The sequence below is a fragment of the Sphaeramia orbicularis genome, chromosome 8 (genome assembly GCF_902148855.1).
Source record: "Sphaeramia orbicularis chromosome 8, fSphaOr1.1, whole genome shotgun sequence".
Classification (NCBI taxonomy): domain Eukaryota; kingdom Metazoa; phylum Chordata; class Actinopteri; order Kurtiformes; family Apogonidae; genus Sphaeramia; species Sphaeramia orbicularis.
The window spans coordinates 49,926,564-49,952,414 of record NC_043964.1 but is presented as its reverse complement, the minus strand read 5'-3'; the positions used below and the strand labels follow the sequence as shown (position 1 = coordinate 49,952,414).

Here is a 25,851-nt window from a genome sequence, read left to right as displayed (position 1 = left end):
AGGACGGACCTGTACCCGTGGGAGGGGAGCCTGTGACTTTGAGAAGGGCGTGTGTGATCAGAACCAAACACACCACAAGCGAACACACACCAGGAGCAGAGGACACACACTCACACGCGCAGACACACGTACCGCCGTGCTTCACCTGCTGGGACTGTTTTCTGACAGGTGAACTGTCACCATGTTCTCCAGGAAAAAGAAGTCCACCAATATAACGCAGCCAAAAGAGACGTAAGTTGACGGTTTTTTGCTTTGGCGTCTTGTAGAAGTGTTTTCTGTTTTCTCTGTCTTGTTGTCGTACTTGTATCGATCAGTTAAAAACTTCATTATAAAGGACTCGCGCTTGTTACGTCAACGTCTCGAGACCCAGTCATCCATTTTTGTCATCTGTAGGGGACAAGAGTTTCACAGCTTTACTTAAAGAAAATAATAATGATACAAAAAATATTAACAACGTTTTCTGCTGCTAAGGACATTCCATAAAAATAATATCTGGAAAAAAGTGAAAAACTTCATTATAAAGGACTTGCACTTATGACGTCAACGTCTCGAGACCCTGTAATGTATTTTTGTCCTCTGTATGTTCTGGTATATGTATATACAGTATTTTGTAGGTAAAGTATAAAAAAAAAAAAAAAAAAAAAAAGGAAGCCGGTGAAACTGCATCATACTTCAGCTGTGACAAGTACAACAACCCAGTACTCTTAAATAAAACCAGTGTCTTCACGGCGTTAAGGTACAGTCTATTATACTCACTGTCATATGCAAAAGCAGAAAAAAAAAAAAAATTGTCCTCAGTAGGGGACAAGAGTTTCACAGCTTCACCTTAAAAAAAAAAAAAAAATAACGTTTTCTGCTGCTAAGGACAATCCATAAATATAATATCTGGGAAAAAAAGTTGCATCATGTTGTTTCAAGACAATTATTTAATGTCAAAAAGCCAAAACCTTTACTTTCTGGGTCTCAGTCAGGAGGATATGTAAGTCTAGCTAATCCCTAAAACTGTGTCAGTTTCTGTAGAGCTAATGTTACTTATATGACATCAATATAGTGTGTTTTGTTTGGTTCACCTCTTCTGTAAACTTTCACTAAAGAGGTGATTTAAGAGAATGTAGTGATACCTCTGTGAATTGTTTGTGGATACTGAGTAAAATTGTAGCCTATAATGTGTGCTTTAACTGAGGGGAAGGTGTGGTTGATAGCCTGTGTAGTAAAGTACTAGTAACTGGTTTGATAAGTGTGTGGCTCTCCTTATAGACACACAGAGTGAGGAATTGCTTGCAGCCTCTCCCACTCTTTAATACCACACCAAGCCCAGTCTTTGATAGACTGATAGTCTTTGATATTTTTCATAGTTTCCTATCAAAATAGTAGGAGTGACTCTGCCCTGGGGATTATAAAGTGCGTAAATGTAATCATTCTGAATGTGGTTTATGAGATTATTATGTCTGATGATATATGCACCCAGGTGTCAGTAGAGAGCAAAGCTGTGTAGATCTGGAATGGCGTTTACCATGTGGCTATATACACCAAACAAGGTACATATAATGATAGAGATTATGTGTACTGTGTGCTTGTCCAATATACACCCTACATGCTGAATACGTTTTTTTTTGTTGTTTTGTTTTGGTTTTTTTTATTATTATTAGCAGAAAGAACACTCATAGTTAAAGTGACATGAGCAGAAATTAGTGTGAGAAACACCAGAACTGGAACGTGCACAGTTTTCACTTGTTGCTGTCTCCTCTCAGTCCAAATCAGGAGATAAAGTGTAGTAGTGCAACAGTCATGTGTGACTCAACAGTGATCTATAATTATAGTCACATATCACATATTAATTCCCCTACTTGTCTGATTATATCTAAGAGTGTCCGAAACCTGCTGTCATTGGGTTTTCTACCATCTCAGAATAGGGTCCAGAGAAGCTGTAATATGCTGTAAAACATGATGTTAGTTTGTCACTCAACAGGTATCGGGTGGGGGTTGACTCTGGAAGCCACTAATGTATAACTGCTGTTAAAGTTCTCAGGTATAACTACCAACACACCATGAAGGAATCTCAATAATGCAGCTCCACCCATCTTTTGTCTTTCAGTTGGTAGTTGGCATATGTTCTTCAGGTGGCTGTTCAACTGTCCTTTTAAATTAGACTAATGACAGCTTTGAGTTGAAATTGCAATGATGGCTAGATTACTGGTGCCTTGGAGCTAATAACAATACATAGATATAGTGGTTTGGGCCTGTTGCATGGTTTGGAACATCTAGTATGAGATCATGAGTGTAGCGTTCTGTGTTTGGGAGATCTTTAATATGCTTATCTCTCCCTTGGACATAGTGAAGGATAGCAGGGTGCTGACACAGAGCAGGGCTCTCTATGTTTGTTGGGATTCTTAGACCTCCACACCCTCGATTACATAGTGCTGGAGTGTTCTGGTTCTAATTTGACTCTATTCTTTTGGGAGCGTCTGAGCTGTGTTCTGCAGAATAATGCTCCAGTGCCAGTTCCTTCCCAGAACAAACACAACCACAGTGAAAAAAATTCACGTGACCCTTCCTGAAAACTATGGATATAGTTTAGGAGAGCAGGTGAAGCAGTATTCTGCAGACAAATACCTGAAGTATCTGTTTAAAATTATGTAACATAGGGCTATATGTAAAACTTTTTAAGGGGAAAGCACAGTGTTTTCATCTGTTTTCAATTTTGGCAAGAAAACTTCTCTGCTTACAAAACCATCATTTTCCTGCACATGTACAAACCAAAGGCATGTAAGGAAGTCCTATTGGGAACCTTGTTTATTTGCTTGCATTAGTCATCCCCTTGATGTCCTTTTTTCCATGCAGACTGCGTTGTTTCTGTCCCTTTTCCTCATGCATTGAGATGTATTAGGCCTGAATTTTGGTCTCTAAAGGACTGCTGTGCTTACACAAGGACCTGTTTGGAAGTTTCGGTGTTTTAGGTATTTGCTGTTGTGAATTTTTTATTTAACAGGAATCCCCTGAAGGGTGTTTTCATTTGAGTTTGCCCATCAGGCATAAAGCTCCTTCTTTAGAAGTGTCAAACTGCAAATTCTAGTTCAAACTTGTTCTGACGTTTCATATTAACGAAGCAGTAGCTTTGAAATGAAAGCATCCCATGTGCATTCAGCTGACATTATGTAATGTGCAGAAGTGATGAAGGGGTGTGGGAGTACATGTGGGTGTGAGGAGATGGGTGGTGGATTTCACATGAAAAACATGAACATTGTTTGCCACACACATGCACATAAATCACTGAAAACTGAAGATGCAAGGTTCAACAGATGTTTTTCTGATATGAGAACCTGCAGTTTATATCCAAGGATTCAAGGTGCTAAATGGGAATGATGTTGAAAGACCGACATAAGTACATGAGCAGATGTTTATAGATGTATGTAATAACAGTGTACATCAGAGTTTGACCAATGATATGAGGTAGTTGCAGATGTACAGAAGAAAAATAAAACCTGCAGTTCCTCCAGTGGCCACTTCAGGCTGGCTCCAAAAACAAATCTCCATATACCCCCATGTTAAAATTTCAATATTTTTACCAGATTTCCACATGCATGACATTTGGGGGTAAAATTTGTATATAATTTCATCTGTTTAAATTATATTTAGTTCAGTATATTTTACAAAGTTAAGGGTGTGACTGTCCTGATTGACATGTTGTCAAGTGTTGTCGGTGTCTGCTATGTGGACTTTGAGTGACAGCTCATTCATCAGCTGTGTCAGAATTTCAAACCTCCTGTTTATTAAATAAAACAGATTTCTTTACTGTACTTGTGGTCAGGTGGTTGGATTCCATCACAGAAGTGTTTCATGAAGTTTGCTGGTAGCCTTCTTCATTACAATGTTCACATTAAATAGCCACTTCAGCTAATTTTAGCATCAGTTCAGGTACTGCATCAAATGCTCTGTTAGCTAGCATAGTCAGCCTAGCTAGGATGAATTACTGTGTTTTTATACTGCACAAAGTTAACATTAATGATATCAAACACAACTGTCTGTGTAACATTTGTCAAGTAGCTCAAATTAATCAGTGGTGTTTATTGTAGTAGTGTTAGTTAACAGTGTGGGGTGTCTTTTGTAAATGGTAGCATTGGATTCAACGATTCAAGATTCAAAAAATGTGTTTTCCATTTGTGCATATACACATAGGAACTCTTGTGGAGCTTTGCAAATTAAAGCCACCCTCACCTTTACTTGGTTCCTTCCTCTTTTCAAAACACAATTATCTGACTCTTAAAAACAAGATTTTGATGGCTAGTGTCAAACTTGATGTTCAGTAGCAACTTTTGCAGGAACATCAAGACACATCCACTTATTTTGAGCAGCCTATTGTACTAGCACACAGGGTGTAGCACATAGAAGTGTCAAATGTGAAATAATACAGGCACTCCCTCTGGCAGATTAATCAAATGGAGAGACACTATACATGAAAATATGTGTAATTTCTAAGCTGCAGGGTTATCACAAATAAATCTAACAGGTTCCCATATAAATGCCATACAGTGAGTGATACTATACTTGACAAGAGCATTTGCACTTTGGTACACAATGATAGTTGAATGATAGTTGTCAGTGAATGGACAACCTCCATGATATGGGGCAAAAAACCTGCTTGGCCAGTTTACTGTAAGGAATGTTGTCAACCGTGTGTTAGAAATCTGCATATGTCTGGACTCCAGGTTTTCCAACAACTCTTACTGTAGTAATCATTTTATGATTGCATGATTGATGTTTTAAGAGTGTAATTGCTGTGTCCATGTAAACAGTAATTTTAAGTCTACCTTACATTTTCAGGCATAATCATATTATCTGTTTGTTTTTGGACATATTGTAGTTTATTTACATCAGTCAATCACACCAGATTTGGCTGTGGTGTATCATGTATTATTATGTGTTCGGCAAACTGAGTCATCTGCTTGATATGCAAAATCAAAAATCTCACAGGAAAATAGGTGTTGAGTGTTATCAGCTATAAAACCTACTCATAGCTGTAAAACTGTCTTTTAGGCCTACACGTGTGTAATTGTAGTCATATCTGCACAGTGAAAAACATATCAGAGTATGAGTCATAGTCATTTGGCTTTGGATGTCTTTTCTCATGAAAGAGACGTAACACACAGTGAATGATCAATAAAGGCATTTTGCACCCACAGAGTGATCAGGATGTTTGTCAGTTGGTAGCAGGCAGGGCTTGTCAGACTGCCAAAAAATTAGGCATTTATATTTGTGCTTGATAGACAACTTCAACAGCTGCCCTTTTTGCCGATTGTCACTAGCAGGTCAAGTTGGCATTGCTGGATTTCTGTTTTTAATCCAACCTACTGTTTGAATTAAATATCAACTATAGAAATAACCAGTGATATTAAAGCTGCAAGCAGTGACAACTGGGCCTTGAACTTTCATGCGTATCTGATCCAGGGGTTTTGTTGTGAGTATGGTCTCCTTTTAAATGTTGTACAAAGGAGTTAAATATCCCATCCTGTGTAGCACTGTAACAACCAATGAGTTACCAACTATTAAATTAAACACCACACATCTAGAGTTTGGTGAAAACCTTTTTTCACCACTTTTTGACATGTTATTGACCAAATAATTAGTTGATTAATTGAGAAAATAACTCTATAATATTAGTCAACACCGGAAGTACTCATTAAGTGCAGCTCTAATCCTGGTCAACTGTATGGCTGTAAATAACAAAAGTGAGGCAAAAATTACATTTTCAAAACCTGTTGGTTTCAGGGTATGGTTCCAAGAAGCTTTTTGTGTGTGTAGACCTGTTACATGAATCTACCAGATTTGGTCTGCCTATGTTTAACTAAACATAGGGGCTTGAGTTTCCGAAAATGTATAGGGCTTCACTGTTTCTGGAGAAAATTCAAAGTATACCAGAAAAAAATGACCATTTTGCTAACTTTTCACTCCAAAAGGTCTTTAGAATATGTTTATCTAGACATTTTCTGGTTAAGTTTGAGTTTGTTAATGTTCAAGGGCTGAAAATGACAAAAACAGGTTTGAAATAATATATTCAAGCCTAATTGGCAGGTGTCCTGTTCCTGCTGTTTGGTATGAATTCAATGTATTTTGTCCATTTGAATCTGAGACATGTGACAACCATATTTGGTAACTTTAGGTTAAATGTCATTAAATGAAAAGATAACACTTTTCCCCATTTCTAGTTTGTGTTTCATGAGTTTTCAACTATGTTAAGCCTCTCAAAATGTGATTCTTTTTTAAAAAGAAAAAGATTAAGACCCTCTTGTATCCTTTAAGGTACAAGAGGGTCTTTGCAGTGAACACTGTATCAATAACAAAAACTGTCACAATGTTCTTAATTGACTCTGATGTAAAAACTGTGTTTAGTACAGTCAAAAAGAGGGCCATTCATTTCAAATAAACAGAAAGTCTCTTAATTCCCAGCAGGTCTCACAGATTTAAATACTCTTGCACAATCAGCAAAGTACAGAATGTGTTTGTCCAAAAAAATGAAGTGAAAAAGTAAAGTAACAATGTTTGCTTGTGTGTCAGAACTCCCTCCACAGAACTGACTGTTCTGATTGAGAAGCTGCAGACCAATGCTGATAAAGTGGAGAAGAACATCTATGAAGTAGAACAGAACCTCAACAAGGTACAGAAATCTTACACAAGCCATAAGGGTTTAGCTGTAAACTGTAAGAACAAGTTTGTCTGTAAATGAATGCTCCTTCACAACATTGTGCAAATGTGTGAATTTTGATTTCAGAGAGGTTAAACTCTGCAACCTGTGTGGGATTTTTTCTTCTTATTATATATTGTCAAAGGTGTACTGTAGATATCAAGCTTACATTCAACTCTGTGTATCTGCTTTTTTTTGGTTTTGTTTTGTTGTCTTCAGGATGTAGCTAAAATCAATGAGGGAAAGCAGCCACTGTATCAGGATGACACCAACAAGCGAATCCTCAACTCTCTGGAGCTGCTCAGTGGCCTGGATGAGAACGCGGCCAATGCCAAGCGCCTCCAGCACCCACAGGCTGAGATGATAGAACAGGAGTGAGTGGTGCTCTCTTCAACTGTTATTATTGTCGGGCAAAATGAGGAACAATGTAACAACACTTACCAGAACACCCCCCAAAAGTTTTGTGTGTATGGTTTCATGTTTATGAGTGGCTAGCCTCTATATGTGCCTGCCTACATGTTTTTCTAATGACTACGTTTTATGTCTTTGAGGAGCGTAGTGGTAATTCATGTTTAGTCTAATCCTGTTTACATGCACACTAATAAACCAATCATTATCCAATTTCTGGAGTTATCAGATTATTCAAGTGGTCATGTAAACAGCATAATCTGATATGTTTTATCAGATAACAGCAGTAATGTGATTATCAGAAATCAGATTAACACACCTGGATTTCTCCTCAATACTTTAATGTCTTCATGCATGTATACAGGTTAATCAGATTTATTTTGTTCTTTTACATCAAGCATGTGTAAACACAGTTAAAACCATAGAAATCTGAAGTGACATAGTCAGAGGTGAGTGGAATACATAGAACCTGTTTACATGACTATAAAATTCTGATAAGTGGGAGTAATCAGATAATTGTAATAATCAGATTTGATGAGTTTACATGAAATTCAGAAATACAATAATCCCAAAACCCTGGTTTAGATGCTCCAGTCCATTATTGGATTTCTACGTACATATGTAGTGATGGTAGAATCAAACTTCCTATTGTCTTCCACTCACGTTTGACTGTGTAACTTATGTTTTCTATGATTTGAATTGTTTTTACACATGTGCAGATTAACCTGTATGCATGTATACATTGGAGTATTGAGGAGAAATCCAGGTGTGTTAATCTGATTTCTGATTATCAGATTACTACTGCTATCTGATAAAACATATCAGATTATACAGAAGTTTGAGTCCACCTTCCTTACATACATACATACTCCAAAATAAATCCAATAATGGACTGACACATCTACCAGGGTTTTCTGATTATCACTTTTCTTAAGCACATATAAATGCATAAAATCGGATTATTATAATTATCTGATTACTCCCAGTTACCAGATATTTTAGTAATGTAAACAGGCTCAATGTTACTTACATCCTAGGGGGAAAAAAATCGATCATTGGGTTTTGTTTTGTGTGATGTTTTCAGTATGAGGCAGCTGCGTGACAGAGTGATGAAGCTGAAAGAGGACCATGACCGTATCTACCACCTGCACCGCAGCGAGGGTGTGCCCACCATCAACTGGGGAAACATGATAGATGAGAAACTGGTAGGAAGCAGACAGTACATTCGTGTGTCTGGAAGAGTGTGTTTTCTTAAACCATTCAATTTCACTAAAAAATGTCGTGTCCATACTCAGGACAACCTGAACAACAAAGGCTATGCTCAGGATTTGCCGTCTGTGGAGAATGAGGTGGAGGAACACAACATCTTTCACAGTGAGGTTGAGGCTTTAGCTCCTTTCATCACCAAGAGTGGAGACAAGGTAAAACATGGTTATTATGGACTCAATGCGACTTTATGATATGATATTTCTGCTGCTGCAAAATGTACATAAAGGAAACCCTGTACTATTTACCATTTTGGTTTGCAGGGTTTTTTCTTTAACTTATCACATGGTATGTCTTGTATGTCTTGTTCTTTCTAACTTGGATTTCCCTGTTTATTTAGGTATATGTCAACAGCCTTCAGATTAAGTACAACAAACTAATGGTAAGAAGCCTTGTCTTGTCTTGTAATCTTTGACATTAGGCTCACACTAACATATATCTCTCGTCATCAGGCTGTTTTAAGCCCCTCATATCACCAGACCAACCTTCACTGCAGCTTTATATCTGTATAACAACTACACTTTGGTGTGTCTTTATCATCAAAATACTCAAAACATTTTTTTCCTCCATCCAGCTGCATTCACATCTTTACTTCAGTAAAAGTACAGCACACTGTGTCAATACTCTTCACATAAAAGTCTGCATCAAAAAATGAGTTAAAAATGATGTTTTTTCTAAATAGACATATTAACAATGTTGCTGCAAACAGGTGAACACACTGTGAACTGTTGTAATTAAATGTAATTAATGTTGCAAGTCTTCATTCTTTCTCTGTTTTCCCTCCCTTGGTTAGGATGCCTCCGCTGCTCGTCAGCGTAATCTGCTGAGCCTTCGCGACTACATGCAACGCTGCACCAATGAGCTGTACTGGATGGACCAGCAAGCTGAGGAGAGAATCAACTATGACTGGAGTGACACCAACCCGGACTACAATTCCCGCCAGAAGCAGTACGAGGTACCACATACTGTCGAAGAGCAAAGTGCATTGTTGCTTCCAGATAGTGAATCACATAGTCAAACAAAATCATCTGGTTATTCTCATTCCAACAGAACTTCATCAATAAATGTCTGGAGTCTAAGGAGGCCACCATCACCAAACTGAATGATGATGGAGAGAAGATGGTAGCTGCTGATCATCCAGGGAAGAATGTTATTGAGGTACAAGATCTCTTCATTTTAAATCAGTGTTGGTCAACCTTTTTTGAGCAAATGCCCCTTTACGTTATCATGATCCTCTTGCCAGTACCACCCCCATTGAGAAACACTGTTTTAGATGAAGGTTGACTTAAGCTTTAGCATTGTGTTTCACAGAAGAAACACCAAATAGCCAGCCAAGAATGTCCTTACCAACATCCTCACAAGAGATTAGACTAATAAAGAACTGATTCACGATTATCTTCTTGCTCCATTATTATTATAACATATCAGCTCTCTTCAGTTGCAATAAAATGTGTCTTCACTTGTTACACTGATAATACAGGGTTCCCGTGGGGTCTTAAAAAGTCTTAAAAGTCTTGAATTTATAAATCTGCATTTAATACCTTAAAAAACTCTTTAAAAGGTATTAAATTTGATATGGTAGGTTTTAAGTTATGTTGCCATAAACTTGTTGGCTGTATTGTGTTTAAATGTGTCTGTTAAATGTCAAAGCTGCAAAGAAAGTAACATTTGTCAACTCAGTTCCACCCTTTCCAACCCCACAATTTATATTGAAATCAGGAACCAGTTATCGTTAACTTTGCAGCCCCCGGTGAGAAATGATCACAGAACTTTCAGCCCAACACCCGTGCAGCTGTTAGTCTTTGTACGGTCGTGAAATAGGCTGGGAAAATGGGCATTAAATTTTGTTCTAAGTAGTCTAAAAAGGTCTTAAAAAGTCTTAAATTTAACTTGTAGAAACCTGTAATAGTCTTAATCTCTTCTCACAAATGTTAAAATGATTAAAGTCATAGTAGTATAGTATTATTACACACAGGCAGCACGGTGGTGCAGGGATTAGCACTGTTGCCTGGGTTTGATTCAGGCGCTGGGCTTTTCTTTGTCAGGTTTACAGGCTATGTCTGGGTGGGCTTCTCTATGGGTTCCTACCACCATCCAAAGACAGGCACCTTAATATGTTAATGTTACAGATAAATCACCAGTAGGTCTGAATGTGAGGATCAATGGTTGTTCACCTGCACATGTCAGCCCTGCAAGAAATGGAGACTTGTCCAGGGTGTACATGGCCTCTGGCTAACCCTGCTACCCTTTGTGGGGACTAAGCGGTTTGGAAACTGAATGAATGAATGAATGAATGAATGAATTGCCTACTTAATTTTATTAACTGAAATGAAAAAAAGAACAACTTTCATATAAAATACCAAAAAGCTGTAATGGACAATGAACTGAAACGAATTAGAATGTCAACTAAAGCAGCTTCATTTTGGTTTTTCCTCTAGTGGTGAACAAAAATAAATGTTATTCAGTGATATGGAACCATGGCCTGTTTATATTTTGCTAAAACATATCACAATTGTGTTTTGCAGCTTTAAACTAGAAATACTGCAAATAACTCCTTCAGTGATTTACTTAAATATGTGCAGCACAGTATGTTGTGCTTTAACCTTTATATTCCCATCCAGTTACCATTTTTTATTAAATACATTTGTTTCTACAATAAAATGTTTGTCAGTATAGGCATGCTAGACTTTCATCTTCATATCTGAGACACCAAGTTTATTTTACAGTATTCCTTAGCATATAATTAGTGGAAGAATCACCCAAATAGTGACTGAACTTAATGGAACCAGTGTGTATGTAGCTCAGGTTGTATTTTAGCCATGCACTAAATAATGTAGCTCCTGAAACTAGAGGTTATTGCCTTTCAAATGAGATATAATTGATTATTTTCGGTCTTGTGATTCCTCAGTTATAAGCTTTGGAACTTGGTTTGGTAAATAGGGGAAAATGAACACAAATTGGGTGGGAAAGAACAGATTAATGTATTCTCCAGCGAAGATGAGCTAATCAGAGCTAATCAGCATTAATGTTTATTCAGGCTCACATGGAGGCAGTCCATGCTGACTGGAAGGAGTACCTGAACCTGCTCATTTGTGAAGAAAACCACCTCAAACACATGGATGAGTACCACAAGGTCAGACACAAAGAGCAGATGCACATTACCATGATGTTCCTCTGCATGTTCCAGCTGTGATTCTCATCTGTGTCTGTGTATTATGTGTGTGTCCAGTACCACAAGGAAGCACGCGACACCGCTGACCTGCTGAGGCGTATAGACACAGAGGTCACCCAGAAGTACAACCCAGAGTTCAAAGATGTGTATCAGGTGGAGGGGATGATACGAGACCTCGATGTGAGTATTTCTTTATAATCTTCCTAGATCAGGTGTGTCAAACATATGCCTGACAGGACAAAAGTGGCCCGCCAAAGGTTCCAATCTGGCCTGCGGGATGAATTTGCACTGAAAAATATACTGAAGATATTGACAGTCAAGGGTGTCTAAGTCATCGTAGTTCCTAACTCCAGGCTTTTAACAATATTCTGCCTGTTCCTAAATGTTTGTGCTTTTGTAGATCGACTGTGATGTGTAATGCACATGTATAAATGATAAGCTGAGTCATAATATTGTTAAAATTGCACTTTTCTTAAGAAATTTCAGGTTTTTCAGGTTATTCACATTGTTTGTGAAGGGGTAGTTTGCAAATATAAACCTTTATATGAAGTTTTTTCTTTTTTTTAACTAAAACAAAGCTAAATTTTTGGAGTGGTCATTATTTATAGGTTATTATGCTGTATTTTACTGGTCTGGCCTGTTTGAGATCACATTGGATAACGCACACAAAAATATTGGAAAATATACTTTTTTGTTTGTTGGGTGCAGGACCAGTCCAAGGCCATAGAGCACTTTGATGAACGGGTCAAGGCACTGCAGAAGCGAAGCCTGCAGGTTTTGCCCCTGCCCTACCGCAGAGAAACCCCATTAAAGCCATTGCCCATTCAGGCCCTATGTGAGCTGGACACAGATGAGGTATGTTCACTGGCGTGGTAAATATTTTTAAAGATTCAATATGAAACGTACATGATGAAATTTGCATGCATTAAACACTTCTTTATTTCCACTGTGTGATTGGATTGTGACATTAGCTACCATCAAAAATTGGTAGTGTAGCAGTTTCCTTCACCTGATCCCTAAGAAAACAAAAATCCTTCTAATTGGACCAGATAACATTGTTACTTCCATTGATCAGTTTGTTTGTTTCTTTCTCTCAAACATCACACACTCTCCCATAAATCTTAGAGTTATCTTTGACCGTCCCACAGTATCTTCTCTCCACATAAATAAGTTTGTCAAGTCCTCTTTCCTGTAGCTTGGAAATAAGGTGAAAATCAGATACATACTTTGTCAACCTGATCTCAAGATCTTAATCCACACTTTCATTTTTTTCCATTTGGATTACTGTAACTCCTTCTAGACCTGCCTCAGTCAATATACTCTAAATCTTGTACAATTTGTCCAAAATTTAGCTACCAGGTTATTAACCTCAACCAGTCAACTTGCAACCCTCCACTGGTTGACATTAAAATGTTGAATTCAGTTGAAAAGCATGATTACCTGAACCTTACCTGAACCACTGGATAATGTTACTGTGGTTTATTTTCTTTGTACCTTAGGTATTATATGGCACTGCGATAAAACTTGTTATTCACCTGGACTTACCAGAAAACTAGATAGTTTTTCACTCATCACCAGTAGGGTGCATCCATCTTGAAACAAGCGATCTGATGATGCCACTCAGTGAGTTCATCTCTGCTGTTAGCTTGTTTACCAGTAGGAGTCACTGAAGTAATCATATGATTACTAGGGATAGTGGACAGAGGAGAAAGAAAAGAATATTTTAGAGAGAACTACAAACAAACAATACAGACACTTATATATTTTTTTAATTGTGTGGGGAACACTGTTGTTCCTCAACAGTTGCATGGTGCTCATGTTTAAGCACTTGAAGATGCTGCAAACAATTGAGTTAAATGTTTTCTACATCATATTTAACTCTTAAACATTTACATTTACATTTATGCATTTGGCAGATGCTTTTTTCAAAGCAGCTTACGGGGGAAAACCAATCAAATCAATCAATCAATCAATCAATCAAATTTTATTTATAAAGCGCCAAATCACAACAAAAGTTATCTCATGACACTTTACATATAGAGTTGGTCAAAACCAGATTCTAAGCCAATTTACAGAAACCCAACAGAATCCTCCAGGAGCAAACACTTGTGACTGGTGACAGTGACGAGGAAAAACTTCCCTTTAACAGCAGAAACCTGGAGCAGACCCAGACTCCTGGAGGATGGTCATCTGCCTTGACCAGTTGGGGTTACAGAGAGAGGGTAAAGGAGGAGAAAAGAGAGAGCGACAGAGATAGAGACTGGGGGAGAGGGGGAGAAGGGGGGAAGTAGGGGGAGACACATGGATGCAGATGAGGTTAAGTGAGTGATGACGATGAAGGCAGGAGAGAGGCAGGACCACAGCAGCAGGTCCAGAGATGATCCTGGGAAAACCTGTGATGATCCAGGGAAAACTTTATGAATATATTTAAAATGGAATGTCAGAAAGTGCTAGGAAAGGAGGTGCTCTCGGAAGAGCTGGGTCTTCAGGAGCCTCTTGAAGATAGACAGGGACGCCTCGTGTTAAAGACCCACAATTATTTTTGTCACAACATCCAAATGATTTTTTTGTTGTCTTTCCCAAGTCATTTATCACCATTTATTATAATATTATCCTCTGCATTTTGCGTTTTTCAATGAAAATCTGGTATCTTTCCATATTCAATGTACTGATCATGTAGATGGTCATAAAACCTCAGAGTAAATTCAAAGGTTATTAGATCAAATCAGAAGAAACTGAGGAAAAAGTGAGTTTTTCAACGAAATAGATAATTAAGTGAACATAGAAACAAGTGTGTCCATCCACTGTCATTTATCAAACTCCACTGGTTTTACTGGTGAATCAATGTTGTAGAAGATGACGGTGTTTCCACGTTCACTACAGAGCCTCTGAGCGTCCAAATGGGTCATATCTGATGACCATGAAAAGATGAAAAACTGTATTTTACCAAAATTATTTACATGTATTGATAGGATTAGTTGATCAACAGGTATTAAATATTTTATATCAAAAGGTCTTTACACTTCACTTGTGTCATGAATGTGGTTGTACTCCTTTGATCACAGGTGTTTGGATATTTATTGATTCCTCATGCTGTGACAACAGCTGTTCATGGATAGTTGTAACAGTAGTAGTATTATAGTTTTACATGGGGCTGTATTTGTGGTTGGTACTAACTGTTGGATCCACACAGGGGCAGATTATGCGTGGGGAGAGGTACACTCTGCTCCGGAACAATGGCTCCAAGTGGGATGTGAAGGATGCAGCTGGACATAAAATCACTGCTCCAGCCGTCTGTTTCATGACCCTCCCTACTGACCCCGAGGCTGTGGCCATCTCTGACAAGTGAGTTTTGAAACAATAACAGGCACATGTAAAGAAACACACAACTTTCTCATCAGTTTCAGGATGACAGACTGCGATACCTTTTATTCCTGTGTAACCATTGTTGTGTATGAATTGTAGTCTGGCCAGCCAGCAAAAAGCTCTCATGCAGAAGATGACGAACAGAAAGGGCAATCTGGTAAAACGCTTTGATGAGCTGAAGAAAGAGAGTGGTACTGGCACAGGTACAGGACACATTTACTTTTGCTATGTTAATGTCTTTCATGTTAAATGACTTATTAGGTTTCTGTAGCAGTCTGGGCTGGAATTTGATGTAGCATCATGAAACGGTTTTTGTCCAACCTGCACCACAATTAACATGTAGGATAAGAGTCTTGCTCTGAACAACTCACATGCACTTATAGCAGGGTGCTTGCGCATGTCTAGAAAGTCTTAAAAAGTATGGAATTTTGATACGCTGTTTTCCAGACCATGAAAAGTCTGGAATTTTGTGTGAAAGTCTTAATAAAGTATGGAAAAACATTTCTCTTATAGCCGAATTTTAGAGAACGCTCCTAAGATAAGAAATACACGAGGAAAGCTCTAAAAAAACTCAATATTTCACTAACCAGTTGGTACTGGAATGTTTCTAGTGAAACTTGTTTGTGTGATATCCATGCACTTTTGTGATTTCCATATTTTCTTTCAGTAAAGCATAATTTACTGTGAATTATGTATTCATTCATTCATTCATACATTATTTAAAATGAACTCTTCTACTACACACAACAGGTACAATCTTGACCAAAAAAGAAGGCACCTTACGTGTAAAGGTACATAAAGTCAAGGTCCTGGGGGGAAAAAAATAGTAGTTTTGAAAAAGCTCTGGCATAAGTCTGGAATTTTTATTTGGATAAAGAGCAAGCACCCTGTTATAGTCTGCATGAAATGGAAAGCCTTACCATCCTCTACTCTAAGCAGGATGAACATACCCACTTCAAATTTGGTCTGAAAAGGATCAATGAGTTGATGACCCAATATATCAACATATTACACAAAAAATATGCAATTTAGCCTATTGGTGTTAATGCAGGTATTTCAGTCACCGAAAGATAACCGCATTAAATGCACTCTTTATGTAAAATATTTTGACTATTTTGCATCAGATATTCTGATGAAGAATTGAAGTTTTGATGCTGTCTCTAAAGCCACCAGGCTCCTTCAACAAAAATGGTAATTTTACCTCAAACAACAGATGAGGCTTACTGCCGTGTCAATCAGTTTGTTGTAGATTTCAGGTTTTAACGTGTTATCTGCAAGTTTATTTGCTGAGAACTGCATATTCTATGAAATAAAATTGCTATTATTGTCAAAGATGTCAGGTGGATGTGAAGACAGTGATGCAGCAGTTTTGTTTTGTTGGAATATTTAACATATAATTAAAAGGATAATGACTGTTTGAAGTGGAAAAATGTTTTGTTGCTGCCTCTGAAGAATACAAACTAGAAGACCTTGCTTAGTGTCAATACTACTATCTTTTCTGGACTCATTGTATCAGACTTGATTTTCGAGCTGAATTTTGTACAGTTAGTTAAAACTCAAAAATGCAGCTTGAAATTAAGTGTGGTGTCACTAAAGATGAATGAAGACTATTTGTGATTATGTGACCTCAGACAAGCAGGAGCAGCAGTGCCGCCAGCTGATGGCCGGTCTGGATAAAGTTGTCAGTGACCTGGACAAACAGGAGAAGGCCATTTATTCACGAGTCCGCCCACCGCTGGAGCAGAACAGGCCACTGCAGGACAGCTCTGAACGCCTGCAGGACATGAAGGTGTGAGGCTCATGTTTCTGTTAGATCTAAAACACACATTCACATCCACAAAAAAAGAACCTGAGAGCATGTGTCATATTTTTTCCAGGACATTGCCACAGCTGTCAGGAAAATTGAACCGGAGAAGTCCACTAAAGTGCAGGAGGCCAAGAACTTCCTAGTGTCAAACCCAAACTGTGCCAGCGCCCCTCAGTTGCACAGCAAGACGGATGAAACTAACAACAAGTACAACAAGATTGAGCAGCTTCTGCAGTTGTCTCAGGACAAGTATGCACCACTGTTCATCCTTTGTTGGACCTTTAAGTGTTTCTATGTCTTTTTCAGTGTTGTATTCAGTGCTGTTCCTGCACAATTGTGGATATTTTAAAAACCATCTGTTCTCACTATAGACTTAAAATTGTGATCAGATAATATTGAACACAGAGTTTTAAAGGTTTTAGGCAAAGGATTTAGTGTTTCATGAAAGTGAAGGGCCTCCACATTACATAGATTTCACTAAACATTGGTATGTGTTTCCATCTCCTAAATGTGTCTGTGCTGACTGCAGTCTATAATAATACAATGGCAGAAAAAATACAAATTATCTCTTTGTAATGGCAAAGACTTACCAAAACTAAAGGAACCCATATATTCTATAAATCTGCCATTGTTGTTGTTTCAGACATACTGTATACAGGGGAATGATCATTACACACAGCAGTAATGGACAGGTGTGAATTGAGTGTGTAGTTTACGTAAGTTTATCAAAAATCTTCACTTTGAGAGCATCATTTTAGTAACCGAAAATGTTATCTAGGTATGAGTCCCAGATGTAGAGAAAAATGTGTTTTCTACAAAATATCCAACAATAAGTATGGACAGGGCATATACCTGCTATAAAATGGTTCAGTTCTAATCACTGAATGTGTGCTTTGTTTTAGACTGAAGAATTCCAACCAGCTGGAGAATTCTCTCCAAAATGTCAAATCTCAGTTGTCGACCTATGAGAACAGGCTGGCCAGGGAAGAGGTGGCTCCATCTGACCTCTCCTCACTGGAGAAAACACAGCAGGAGCTTGCAGTAAGTGGCTCCGTTCATTCTCTAGCCTCAAATATAATGTTTTCCCACTCTGACTGAAATATGCATGATATAGATAAGATAAGTTAAGATAAGATTTTTTTTTTTATGCCAAGATGGTGGCGCCAAGATCTATTCTATTCTATTCTATTCTATTCTATTCTATTCTATTCTATTCTATTCTATTCTAAGACTTTATTAATCCCACCATGGGGAAAGTTCACAGTTGGTAGCAGCTAATTACAAAAATAAAGTGCAGGGAGGGCAGGCTGAAACATGAAGTATAAAGAGAAAAAAAAACCTGCTATATTATTATAGTAAATAATATATACGTATTTAGAATATAGATGCAGATGGTGTGATATGGGGTGGGGGAGTAATGAATTTTACATGTCTATAGAGATTTTCCTTTTTGACACAGGTCAAAAACCAGCATTAGAGGGATAAAATTCATAGCATTTTTATGCTAATATAAGGGAACCTTTTTTAAATGAGTTCCAAAGGTTGATGAGATAAATGCTCCAGCTGTTTTAGAACTCTTATTCACTTTACTTTTTATTTCGTTATTTTTGGTAGCAATAATACTGTGTGGATTTAGTTTATCTTTCTTGGTACCTTGGCAGGATATGGCAACAGATTTGAGGGCCAAGAGGGCAGCGATAGCTGAGACTGAGCAAAACCTGCGCTCGGCCAAAAGCAGCTGTGACAACATGGCCACCAAATTCCAGGAGCACTGTCCTGACATAGAGAGGCAGGAAGCTGATGTTTCCAAGCTCAACAAGCGCTACAACAACTTAATGAGGCAGATTGACAGCAGGTAAGAGGATCATGACATTAACTGTAGTCTGTAAATCAATAATTACTGAAATAAGAGCACAACAGAAACACTGCTGCATAAATCTACACACAAAAGAGGAGCTTAAGTAGAAATAGTTAGATATATAAATAAATATCATAATAACTTTAATAATAATGCAATTAAAACATATCCTATTGTACTGCAGTATAAAGGACAGGTTGAACATACCCACGTCAAATGAAGGTACAAAACAAAGAAGCTGAAGAAGAATCTTTATAGTTTAGAGAGGGTAAGTCAGTGCTGAGGAATGAAATGTCTGGAATAATACTATATTTTTACATAATGGAAAACCAACAGTAAATAATTAAATTTAACCTGAGATTTAGAAATATAACATAAAGCAGAAAAACAGGAAATGTGTAAATTAAATGTAAAAAGAGAATGAATTGATTTAAAAATATATATATAGGTATTTAAAAGAGTAACTCCATATTATGTTTGCATGTATTTCCAATTCATAATTAATTAATTCATTAATGTCTATTTAGATCATGTTGTTGAATTTTATATCATTATTTGTGATGCTACTGCACCACCATACTGCAAAGCATTAATAATATACAAATGAACTGGACAATATGACACAAGTCAGTATTTTGTATTAATAAACACTAATAACCACTACAGAAATAAAAAAAAACTGAAATAATATATTTATAATAATTATTAATGATGGGGGCAATTAAAACCACAGTAAGTTCAGGTCTGAAATTCACGATAAACATTTGTATTTTAAACATTTACAGAATTATTTCTTCGTGCAGTGGTTACGGAATTGTAGTTATTCATAAAGTTATATACACTGTATGGACAAATGTATTGGGACACATAAAAACCAATAATAACAAATGTCATAATATACTTTTATATCAGTATTTTATCAATATAAATATTTTACTTTGTTTCCAAGGTTAATTTTGTTTATATTGCCATGCACACCTACGAAATGCTTCAGAGTTTGTTTTTGTTAATTTCATTTCATTTAATTAATAATTGTATTAATTGTTCTACCTCTAGATTCCTAAAATAACTGTCATGTTGTGACCATAAATAATGATATTAAGAGCATAAGTAACCATCTGGTTTCTGCAACTCTCGCTCAGGAAGAAAAATCAACTTTAAACCACAGAAGAAATATTGATTAGACATCTATCATGATAACTACTGACAGCAGGGCAGGAACATTTTATGTTATTAACTTACTGCCTGGCTAAAAAAGAGTCACAATCTAGGTTTAACACAGTAAATGCACTATTGCTCATGAAGCTGGAATAATTTTGTTTTCAGACACATTTCTCTTTTTTATTTCTATTTATACATATCAGTAATGACATTTGACCAGGTGCAATGGTAACATACTGAGTCCCAGTTACACTTTACACTTTAGGATAAATCACATTGTTACAATTATTTCATGAGAAGAGGTAAAAGTATTTTATTCCAACTTGATGGGCAAAAGTGTACTTCAGATCCTTCCATTGGCTGCAGTGATTAGTATGTTTCAGCTGCAACAATTTCTTCAACCCTAACTGATACAGTTAGTAGGTTCTCATTTCTACAACCATCAGTTTGATTGAGGTCATAAAGATTGGACTGTGTTTCAGTGGAAAAAGGCCAAGGCCACGTGGATGGATGTATCTAAACTGACCCTATTCCAGAGTGATGGGCGTATCAGGGTGAGAAGAGAGGCGGATGAAGTGATTACCCATCATGCCTAGTGCCTACAGTACAACCTCGTGGGGGTAGTGTTTTAATCTGGGGTTGCTACAGTTGGTCATGTTTAAGTTCAGCAACGTTATGTGCCCATAAAATGACAGAAATAAATGTTGTGACATTACATAAGTATGTCTAAACCATAGTATGGGGAATGGATGCTGTAATCAAAGCCAAAGGTGGTCCAACAAAATATGAGTGTGCCAAGATTTTTTGACCAGGCTGTGTGTTTCTAATCAGCGGGAATCCTACAAGCTGTTGGTGGGATATGTCCCGATATTTTTGTCCATATAATGTCTTTTGTAATGTTTGACTTTTGAAATTGTATCTGACAAAAAACAAACACTTTATGAATTTGTCTTCTATTCTGAATTTGTTTTTTTACATTTCTGTGGCAGGGGTCAGAGCTTGCATAGGGCCAATACGGCGTACAAAAATTACCGCAACGGTTACGACGGCCTGAACAAGTGGATGTCTCACATTCCCAACTATGACCCCCGTGAAACAGATAATGCCCTGCAGGTGGAGACCAAGATGAGGAGCCAGAAGGTAAAAATGTTATTCATATGAACATATGCTCTAGTTTGGTCAAAAGGAATATTCTGTCAGGAGACAGTGTTAAAAGATCCCTGTTTTCCACAGAACCTGCTGTCTGATATCGCAAGAAAGGAATCCGACTTGAACAATGTCTCCAAAAATGCCCAGCTTTATCAACAAGCTGTCAGAGTAAGACATTCAGATCCACAGCACTGGCTTTAAATAGTAGGTGTCATCAAATGAATGTGTAAGCTGACTGATTCATCTTTGTAGGACTATGAGAATGAAACAGAGAAGTTCAGATCTTTTCTTGAGCTTGAAGATGGCCTTGTACCTCAGACATACAAGAGGAGCAGAATGGAGTCACCTGCACACACTGTCAAAGCAGAAGTAAGAAGCAACACCTCATATTACTTCAGTCACAGTCACCTTTAAAAATCTGTATGATGATATGGAAGGATACCAAAATTTGATTTCAAGGGTTCATTATTGTACCCCTATTGTACCCCTCCAGTTTCTGGTATTAAGACTAGAAACTGGTATTTCCTTCACATTCTGTTATGTACCTGTTGTTCTGATGGAGGCTTTATCTCTGTGTTTCCCAGTCATGAGTTTAGACCACCAACCATCAATGGAATTGCGAAATATACCCAAGTTGTTACGAGTAGTGGTGCGCCAAAAATCTTCTCACAATAAATATTTTTTATATCAGAAATCAGTAATTATAGTGACAAACATCAAGTTGTTATTTCTTTCCAAACTGCTTTGTTTTTCTGGGTGGAAGTTGAACAATTCAAATAGCTTTAATTAGAAAACATTCGAGAATGGTACAAAAGATAAACAAAAGATGGAAAAAGATGAAAATTACAAAAAGATGCAACTTGAAGAAAATCATATTAAATCCCCACAAAAATCAAAATTTAAAAACAAATCAAGGAAAACGTCAGTAACTATGACAGCAAATATAAATACATGGCATTATTTCTTTCAAGTTTGAAGGCTGATTTTAGATCCTAAAAAACTGTATCATTACTTAATGTCAGAGACATAATGACACAAACATCCCTGATTTTGTCATTACATATTTTGTTCAGATGAAACTCATTTTCAGGAATGAATGAGTCTAATTTCTATTCATTCATTAACATAGGTCTATAGCCCTTTAGCTCTCTTTTATAGTCAAAACATGATAGGTTCCCAAAGCACTGCTAAATAACAGAATATTTTACAAGCCTAATTAGAACATTCAAAAATGTTACTATATATATATATATATATATATATATATATATATATATATATATATGTATAGTAGAATTAAGTTAAACATTGAAATTTTTAATGTTGTAACTGCATAGACCCCAAAGGCAATGAAAGGTGTAAGGTGTATATTCCAGTTAGTAAAATTATCACAACAGAGAAATATGTCATGATAAGTGTTTTTTTTTGTCTAATAATTAAGTTATTAACAAGATAGAAAATAATTTTAAAAAAGCCACTGGCCTGTTGTATAGCAGGAGTAAAATTGACCAGTGATGAATGTCTGCCACTCAGATTTCTCTCCTTTTACTTTATTATTGTTTCTCAAAGCAAAAGCCCAAAAACAATTATAACATATAAAAGAAAAAGATGGTTGTAATCCAAAAATATAATGAGCTGCTACAAATGATCTGTGTTCTCACCATGACATTAATTGGCATTGTTTACAGGAAGCTGCCATTGAGGCTAAGTTTACAGAGGTGAATGCTGTGAACCAACAAAGGCTTCAAAACCTTGAGTATGCCCACAGCCTTCTCAAACAGGTGACATATTTTCAAGTAATATTATTTATACTGTACTATTACATTTTCATAAACATCTGTAATAATAATGATTTTCCCTCTATAGCAAAATGAGATCCCGGTAATCCAGGCTTCTCATGTCCAGTCAGTCCAAGCTACTGCCAAAGGAGAAGAACCTTGGAGAATCAGGAAGCAGCTGGATGATGAAATTCAGAGGAGGGAACAGCTAGAGAAAGAAGTTGAATCTATCCAGACTGAGATTTACATCCTTGAAGGAGAGAAGCCTCAAGATACAGTTGTTAAAAAGGAATTGTACAAAACAGTTCCAGATCCCCAACTAGATGAGGAAGTTCACAGGGTCCAGCAGAAACTCTCAGAGGAGCGTCGCACCACTCATGTCCTGGAGAATGACCTTGAGGTACTGAAGTTAAAATTGCATGGTCTTGAGACAGAGGTTAAAGAAGGGGCACAGCAGTATACAGTGAAGGAGGTCCTGCGGATTGAAAGAGACCGTGGTCAGGAGGAGGAGCTGCGTAAGCTTAGAGAAGATCTGGAAGAACTACGTAGGCAGAAGTTGATGAAAGATAATGAGCTGATTCAGATACAGGAGCAGGTGACACTCCTGGCTGAGGAGAAAAACAAGGAACAGGAAGTAATCACCGAGGAGGAGGTGATCAAAGTCCAGAATGACCCCCAACTTGAATCAGAGTACCGGCTGCTCTTAGATAGGAAGCAGAAGGAACTGGATAGCAGGAAGCAGCTGGAGGATGAACTGAACTTTCTTCAGGAGAAACTCCGAAGACTGGAGAAAGAAAAGGCGATGGCAGAAGAGAAGATTTCCATCAAGGAAGTGCTGAAAGTAGAGAAAGACATAGCCTTTGAAAGGGAAGTTGAAAACCTCCGGAGGCAGTATGAGGATGAAAAGTCCAAGAGAAGATTATCACAGCGGGAAAAGGTTGACCTCCAGAGGAAGATCAGCAGCCTAGAAGAAGAGAGGTCCAAGGTTGTTGTGCAGGAAAAGGTGCGTGAGATTGTCCGCCCTGACCCAAAAGCTGAGAATGAAGTTGCCAATCTTCGCCTGGAACTTTTAGAGCAGCAGAGACGCTATAAAGATACAGAACTTCAGTTGACATCCCTCCAGGATGAGCTCCTTATGCTGAGGAACAGAGGACCTCAAGTGGAGGTTAAAGAGATCATCAAAGAAGTCATCAAATATAAGACAGATCCCCAGACTGAAAGAGAGCTAGAGCAACTCCGCAATGACATAGTAGATAAAACACACCAGACCGAGAAATCTGAGATGGAAATTCGGCAGCTCCGTGATGAAATTCAAAGATGGAAGGAGATGAAACCCCAAGTGCAGACTAAAGAGGTGGTTAATGAAGTGTTGCAGTACAAGGAAGACCCCAAGACTAAGGAAGAGATAGACACCCTCAAAAGGAAACTAGCTGAGGAACAGGCAAAGCACCTTGACCTTGAGAGAGAACGGGCAGCCCAAGAAGAGAGAATCAGACTGAGAAAGATAGATCTGTCACAGGTCCGTGAAAAGATTGTTCAGCAAGAGGTGGTCAAGATGGAGGAGGATCCTCTTCTCAAATCAGAATGTGATATGTTCTCACAAAATATCAGCAGTGAGCAGAAACAAAAAGAGAGTCTGAAAACTGAGCTCTATCAGCTACAGAGAAAGAAGGCTGACCTGGATCTGCAGTTAGAAGAAATCGATCATGAGCGCAGAGCAAGGCGCGATGCTGAATTGGAAATCCAACGTCTTCGGATCAGACTTCACGAGTTGGAGATCCGGGACAAAGAGAACCGTGAGAAGGTGACTGTCAAGCAGAAGGTTGTTTTGCAGCAGGATCCCCAACAGGAGAAGGAACACTCCATGCTCAAACTTCAGCTGGATGAAGAGAAGCACAAACGTACTCTCCTCGAGAAAGAGTTGAATGCCCTCGTCCAGCAGCAAATGACCCTGGAAAAGATGGATGTCAAGGAAAGGGTGGTCCGCACTGAGAAAGTCCAAGTCGAGAGGGACCCAGAAGCTGAAATTGAGATTGAGAACATGAAGAGGACTCTGGAAGAAGAGAAAAGAAGAAGGCGAGACCTTGATCAAGAGCTGGCCATTCTCACTCGCAAATTTTCTGATATGGAATTCTCTAACACTAAGTCTAGTAAAGAACTGGACTACATTCGAGATGAAAGTAATCGCTTGCAGCAAGAAAATCAAAGGCTGATGAATGAGATCCGTAAGCTTCGATCCGAGATCGAAATCACCAGCAAAGAGACTCGGCTCATCACAGAGTCTGCACCAAGGGAGGATGGAAAGAACCTGGAGCTGAGGCTCGATTCACTACAGAGAGAGCTAGCAGAGTTGAGAGGCATAACTCTCCAGAAAGATGATGAAATACAGAAGCTTCAGAAGAACTTGTCAGCAGTGAGAATGAAGAGGGAACAAAGAGAGAGCCATATGCGCAGGTCCATCGTGGTCATCGACCCAGACACAGGCAAAGAGATGCGACCGGAAGAAGCCTACAGGCTCGGCCTTATCGATTGGAAGATGTTTGTGAATCTGCAGAGCCAGGAGTGTGACTGGGAGGAGATCACAGTCAAGGGCCCCAAGGGAGAATCCTCTGTTCTTCATGACAGAAAATCTGGTAAAAAGTTCTCCATTGACGATGCGTTGCGTCTTGGGCACATTACAAATCATCAGCTTCAGCAGTACATAAACAAAGAAATCTCCATCCAGGAGTTTGGTGTATTGGTGTCGGGCAAGAACAAGTAAAAGCATACATTCAAAACACGTGTTCTTTTTAATTTTATCCTCGATGTAACTTTGTCATCTTCATGTTTAAAAGTGTCTTTATGCTTCACTTCCATTCTGACTGCCATATTTTGGTGAAATGGCTTTGTCTTTTTTTTTTCATCTGTGATTTTAAAACGCACTGCATATTTATTTCCTTATGCACATTCGACTTTGTGTTACTACCATGATATATGGATTGTTTTAAGTGTCATTATAGGCAACTACTAAACATCTCATGGGATAGGAGTGCTGTTGCAGAGCTGATCTTTGGTTAGTCTAACAGGGTACGAGGGTACAGGAAATGTCATTTTTGCCATATTTTTGCTGCTGAAATTCACAGTAAAGTTGCAATGTGATTGTGGTTTTCCTCCTGTTGTTCTTATATGTGCTGTGGAAGCTTTAATAAAACATCAATCAAGCTTGGA

At 38.0% G+C, this 25,851-nt stretch overlaps 1 protein-coding gene across 1 annotated transcript; it reads left to right on the top strand.

Annotated features, from left to right (window-relative positions):
• Positions 1-25,851, top strand: ppl (periplakin). Its single transcript, XM_030142409.1, has 22 exons — positions 1-231; positions 6,553-6,652; positions 6,899-7,053; positions 8,172-8,292; positions 8,383-8,508; positions 8,694-8,735; positions 9,147-9,308; positions 9,404-9,511; positions 11,391-11,486; positions 11,583-11,705; positions 12,234-12,380; positions 14,719-14,870; positions 14,991-15,094; positions 16,523-16,680; positions 16,769-16,947; positions 17,601-17,739; positions 18,360-18,553; positions 20,707-20,857; positions 20,951-21,034; positions 21,119-21,235; positions 22,555-22,647; positions 22,733-25,851. The coding sequence occupies exons 1-22, from the start codon at positions 182-184 to the stop codon at positions 25,403-25,405; spliced, it is 5,274 nt and encodes a 1,757-aa protein (XP_029998269.1). The 5' UTR covers positions 1-181; the 3' UTR covers positions 25,406-25,851.

What these genes read in the sequence shown, in the direction of transcription:
- ppl (XM_030142409.1), top strand. Translation starts at nt 182, where the DNA reads ATGTTCTCCAGGAAAAAGAAGTCCACCAATATAACGCAGCCAAAAGAG. An exon ending in TTTATCAACAAGCTGTCAGA is followed by an intron (nt 21,035 to 21,118) that starts GTAAGACATTCA and finishes TCATCTTTGTAG; the next exon opens with GACTATGAGAATGAAACAGA. An exon ending in CCCACAGCCTTCTCAAACAG is followed by an intron (nt 22,648 to 22,732) that starts GTGACATATTTT and finishes TTCCCTCTATAG; the next exon opens with CAAAATGAGATCCCGGTAAT.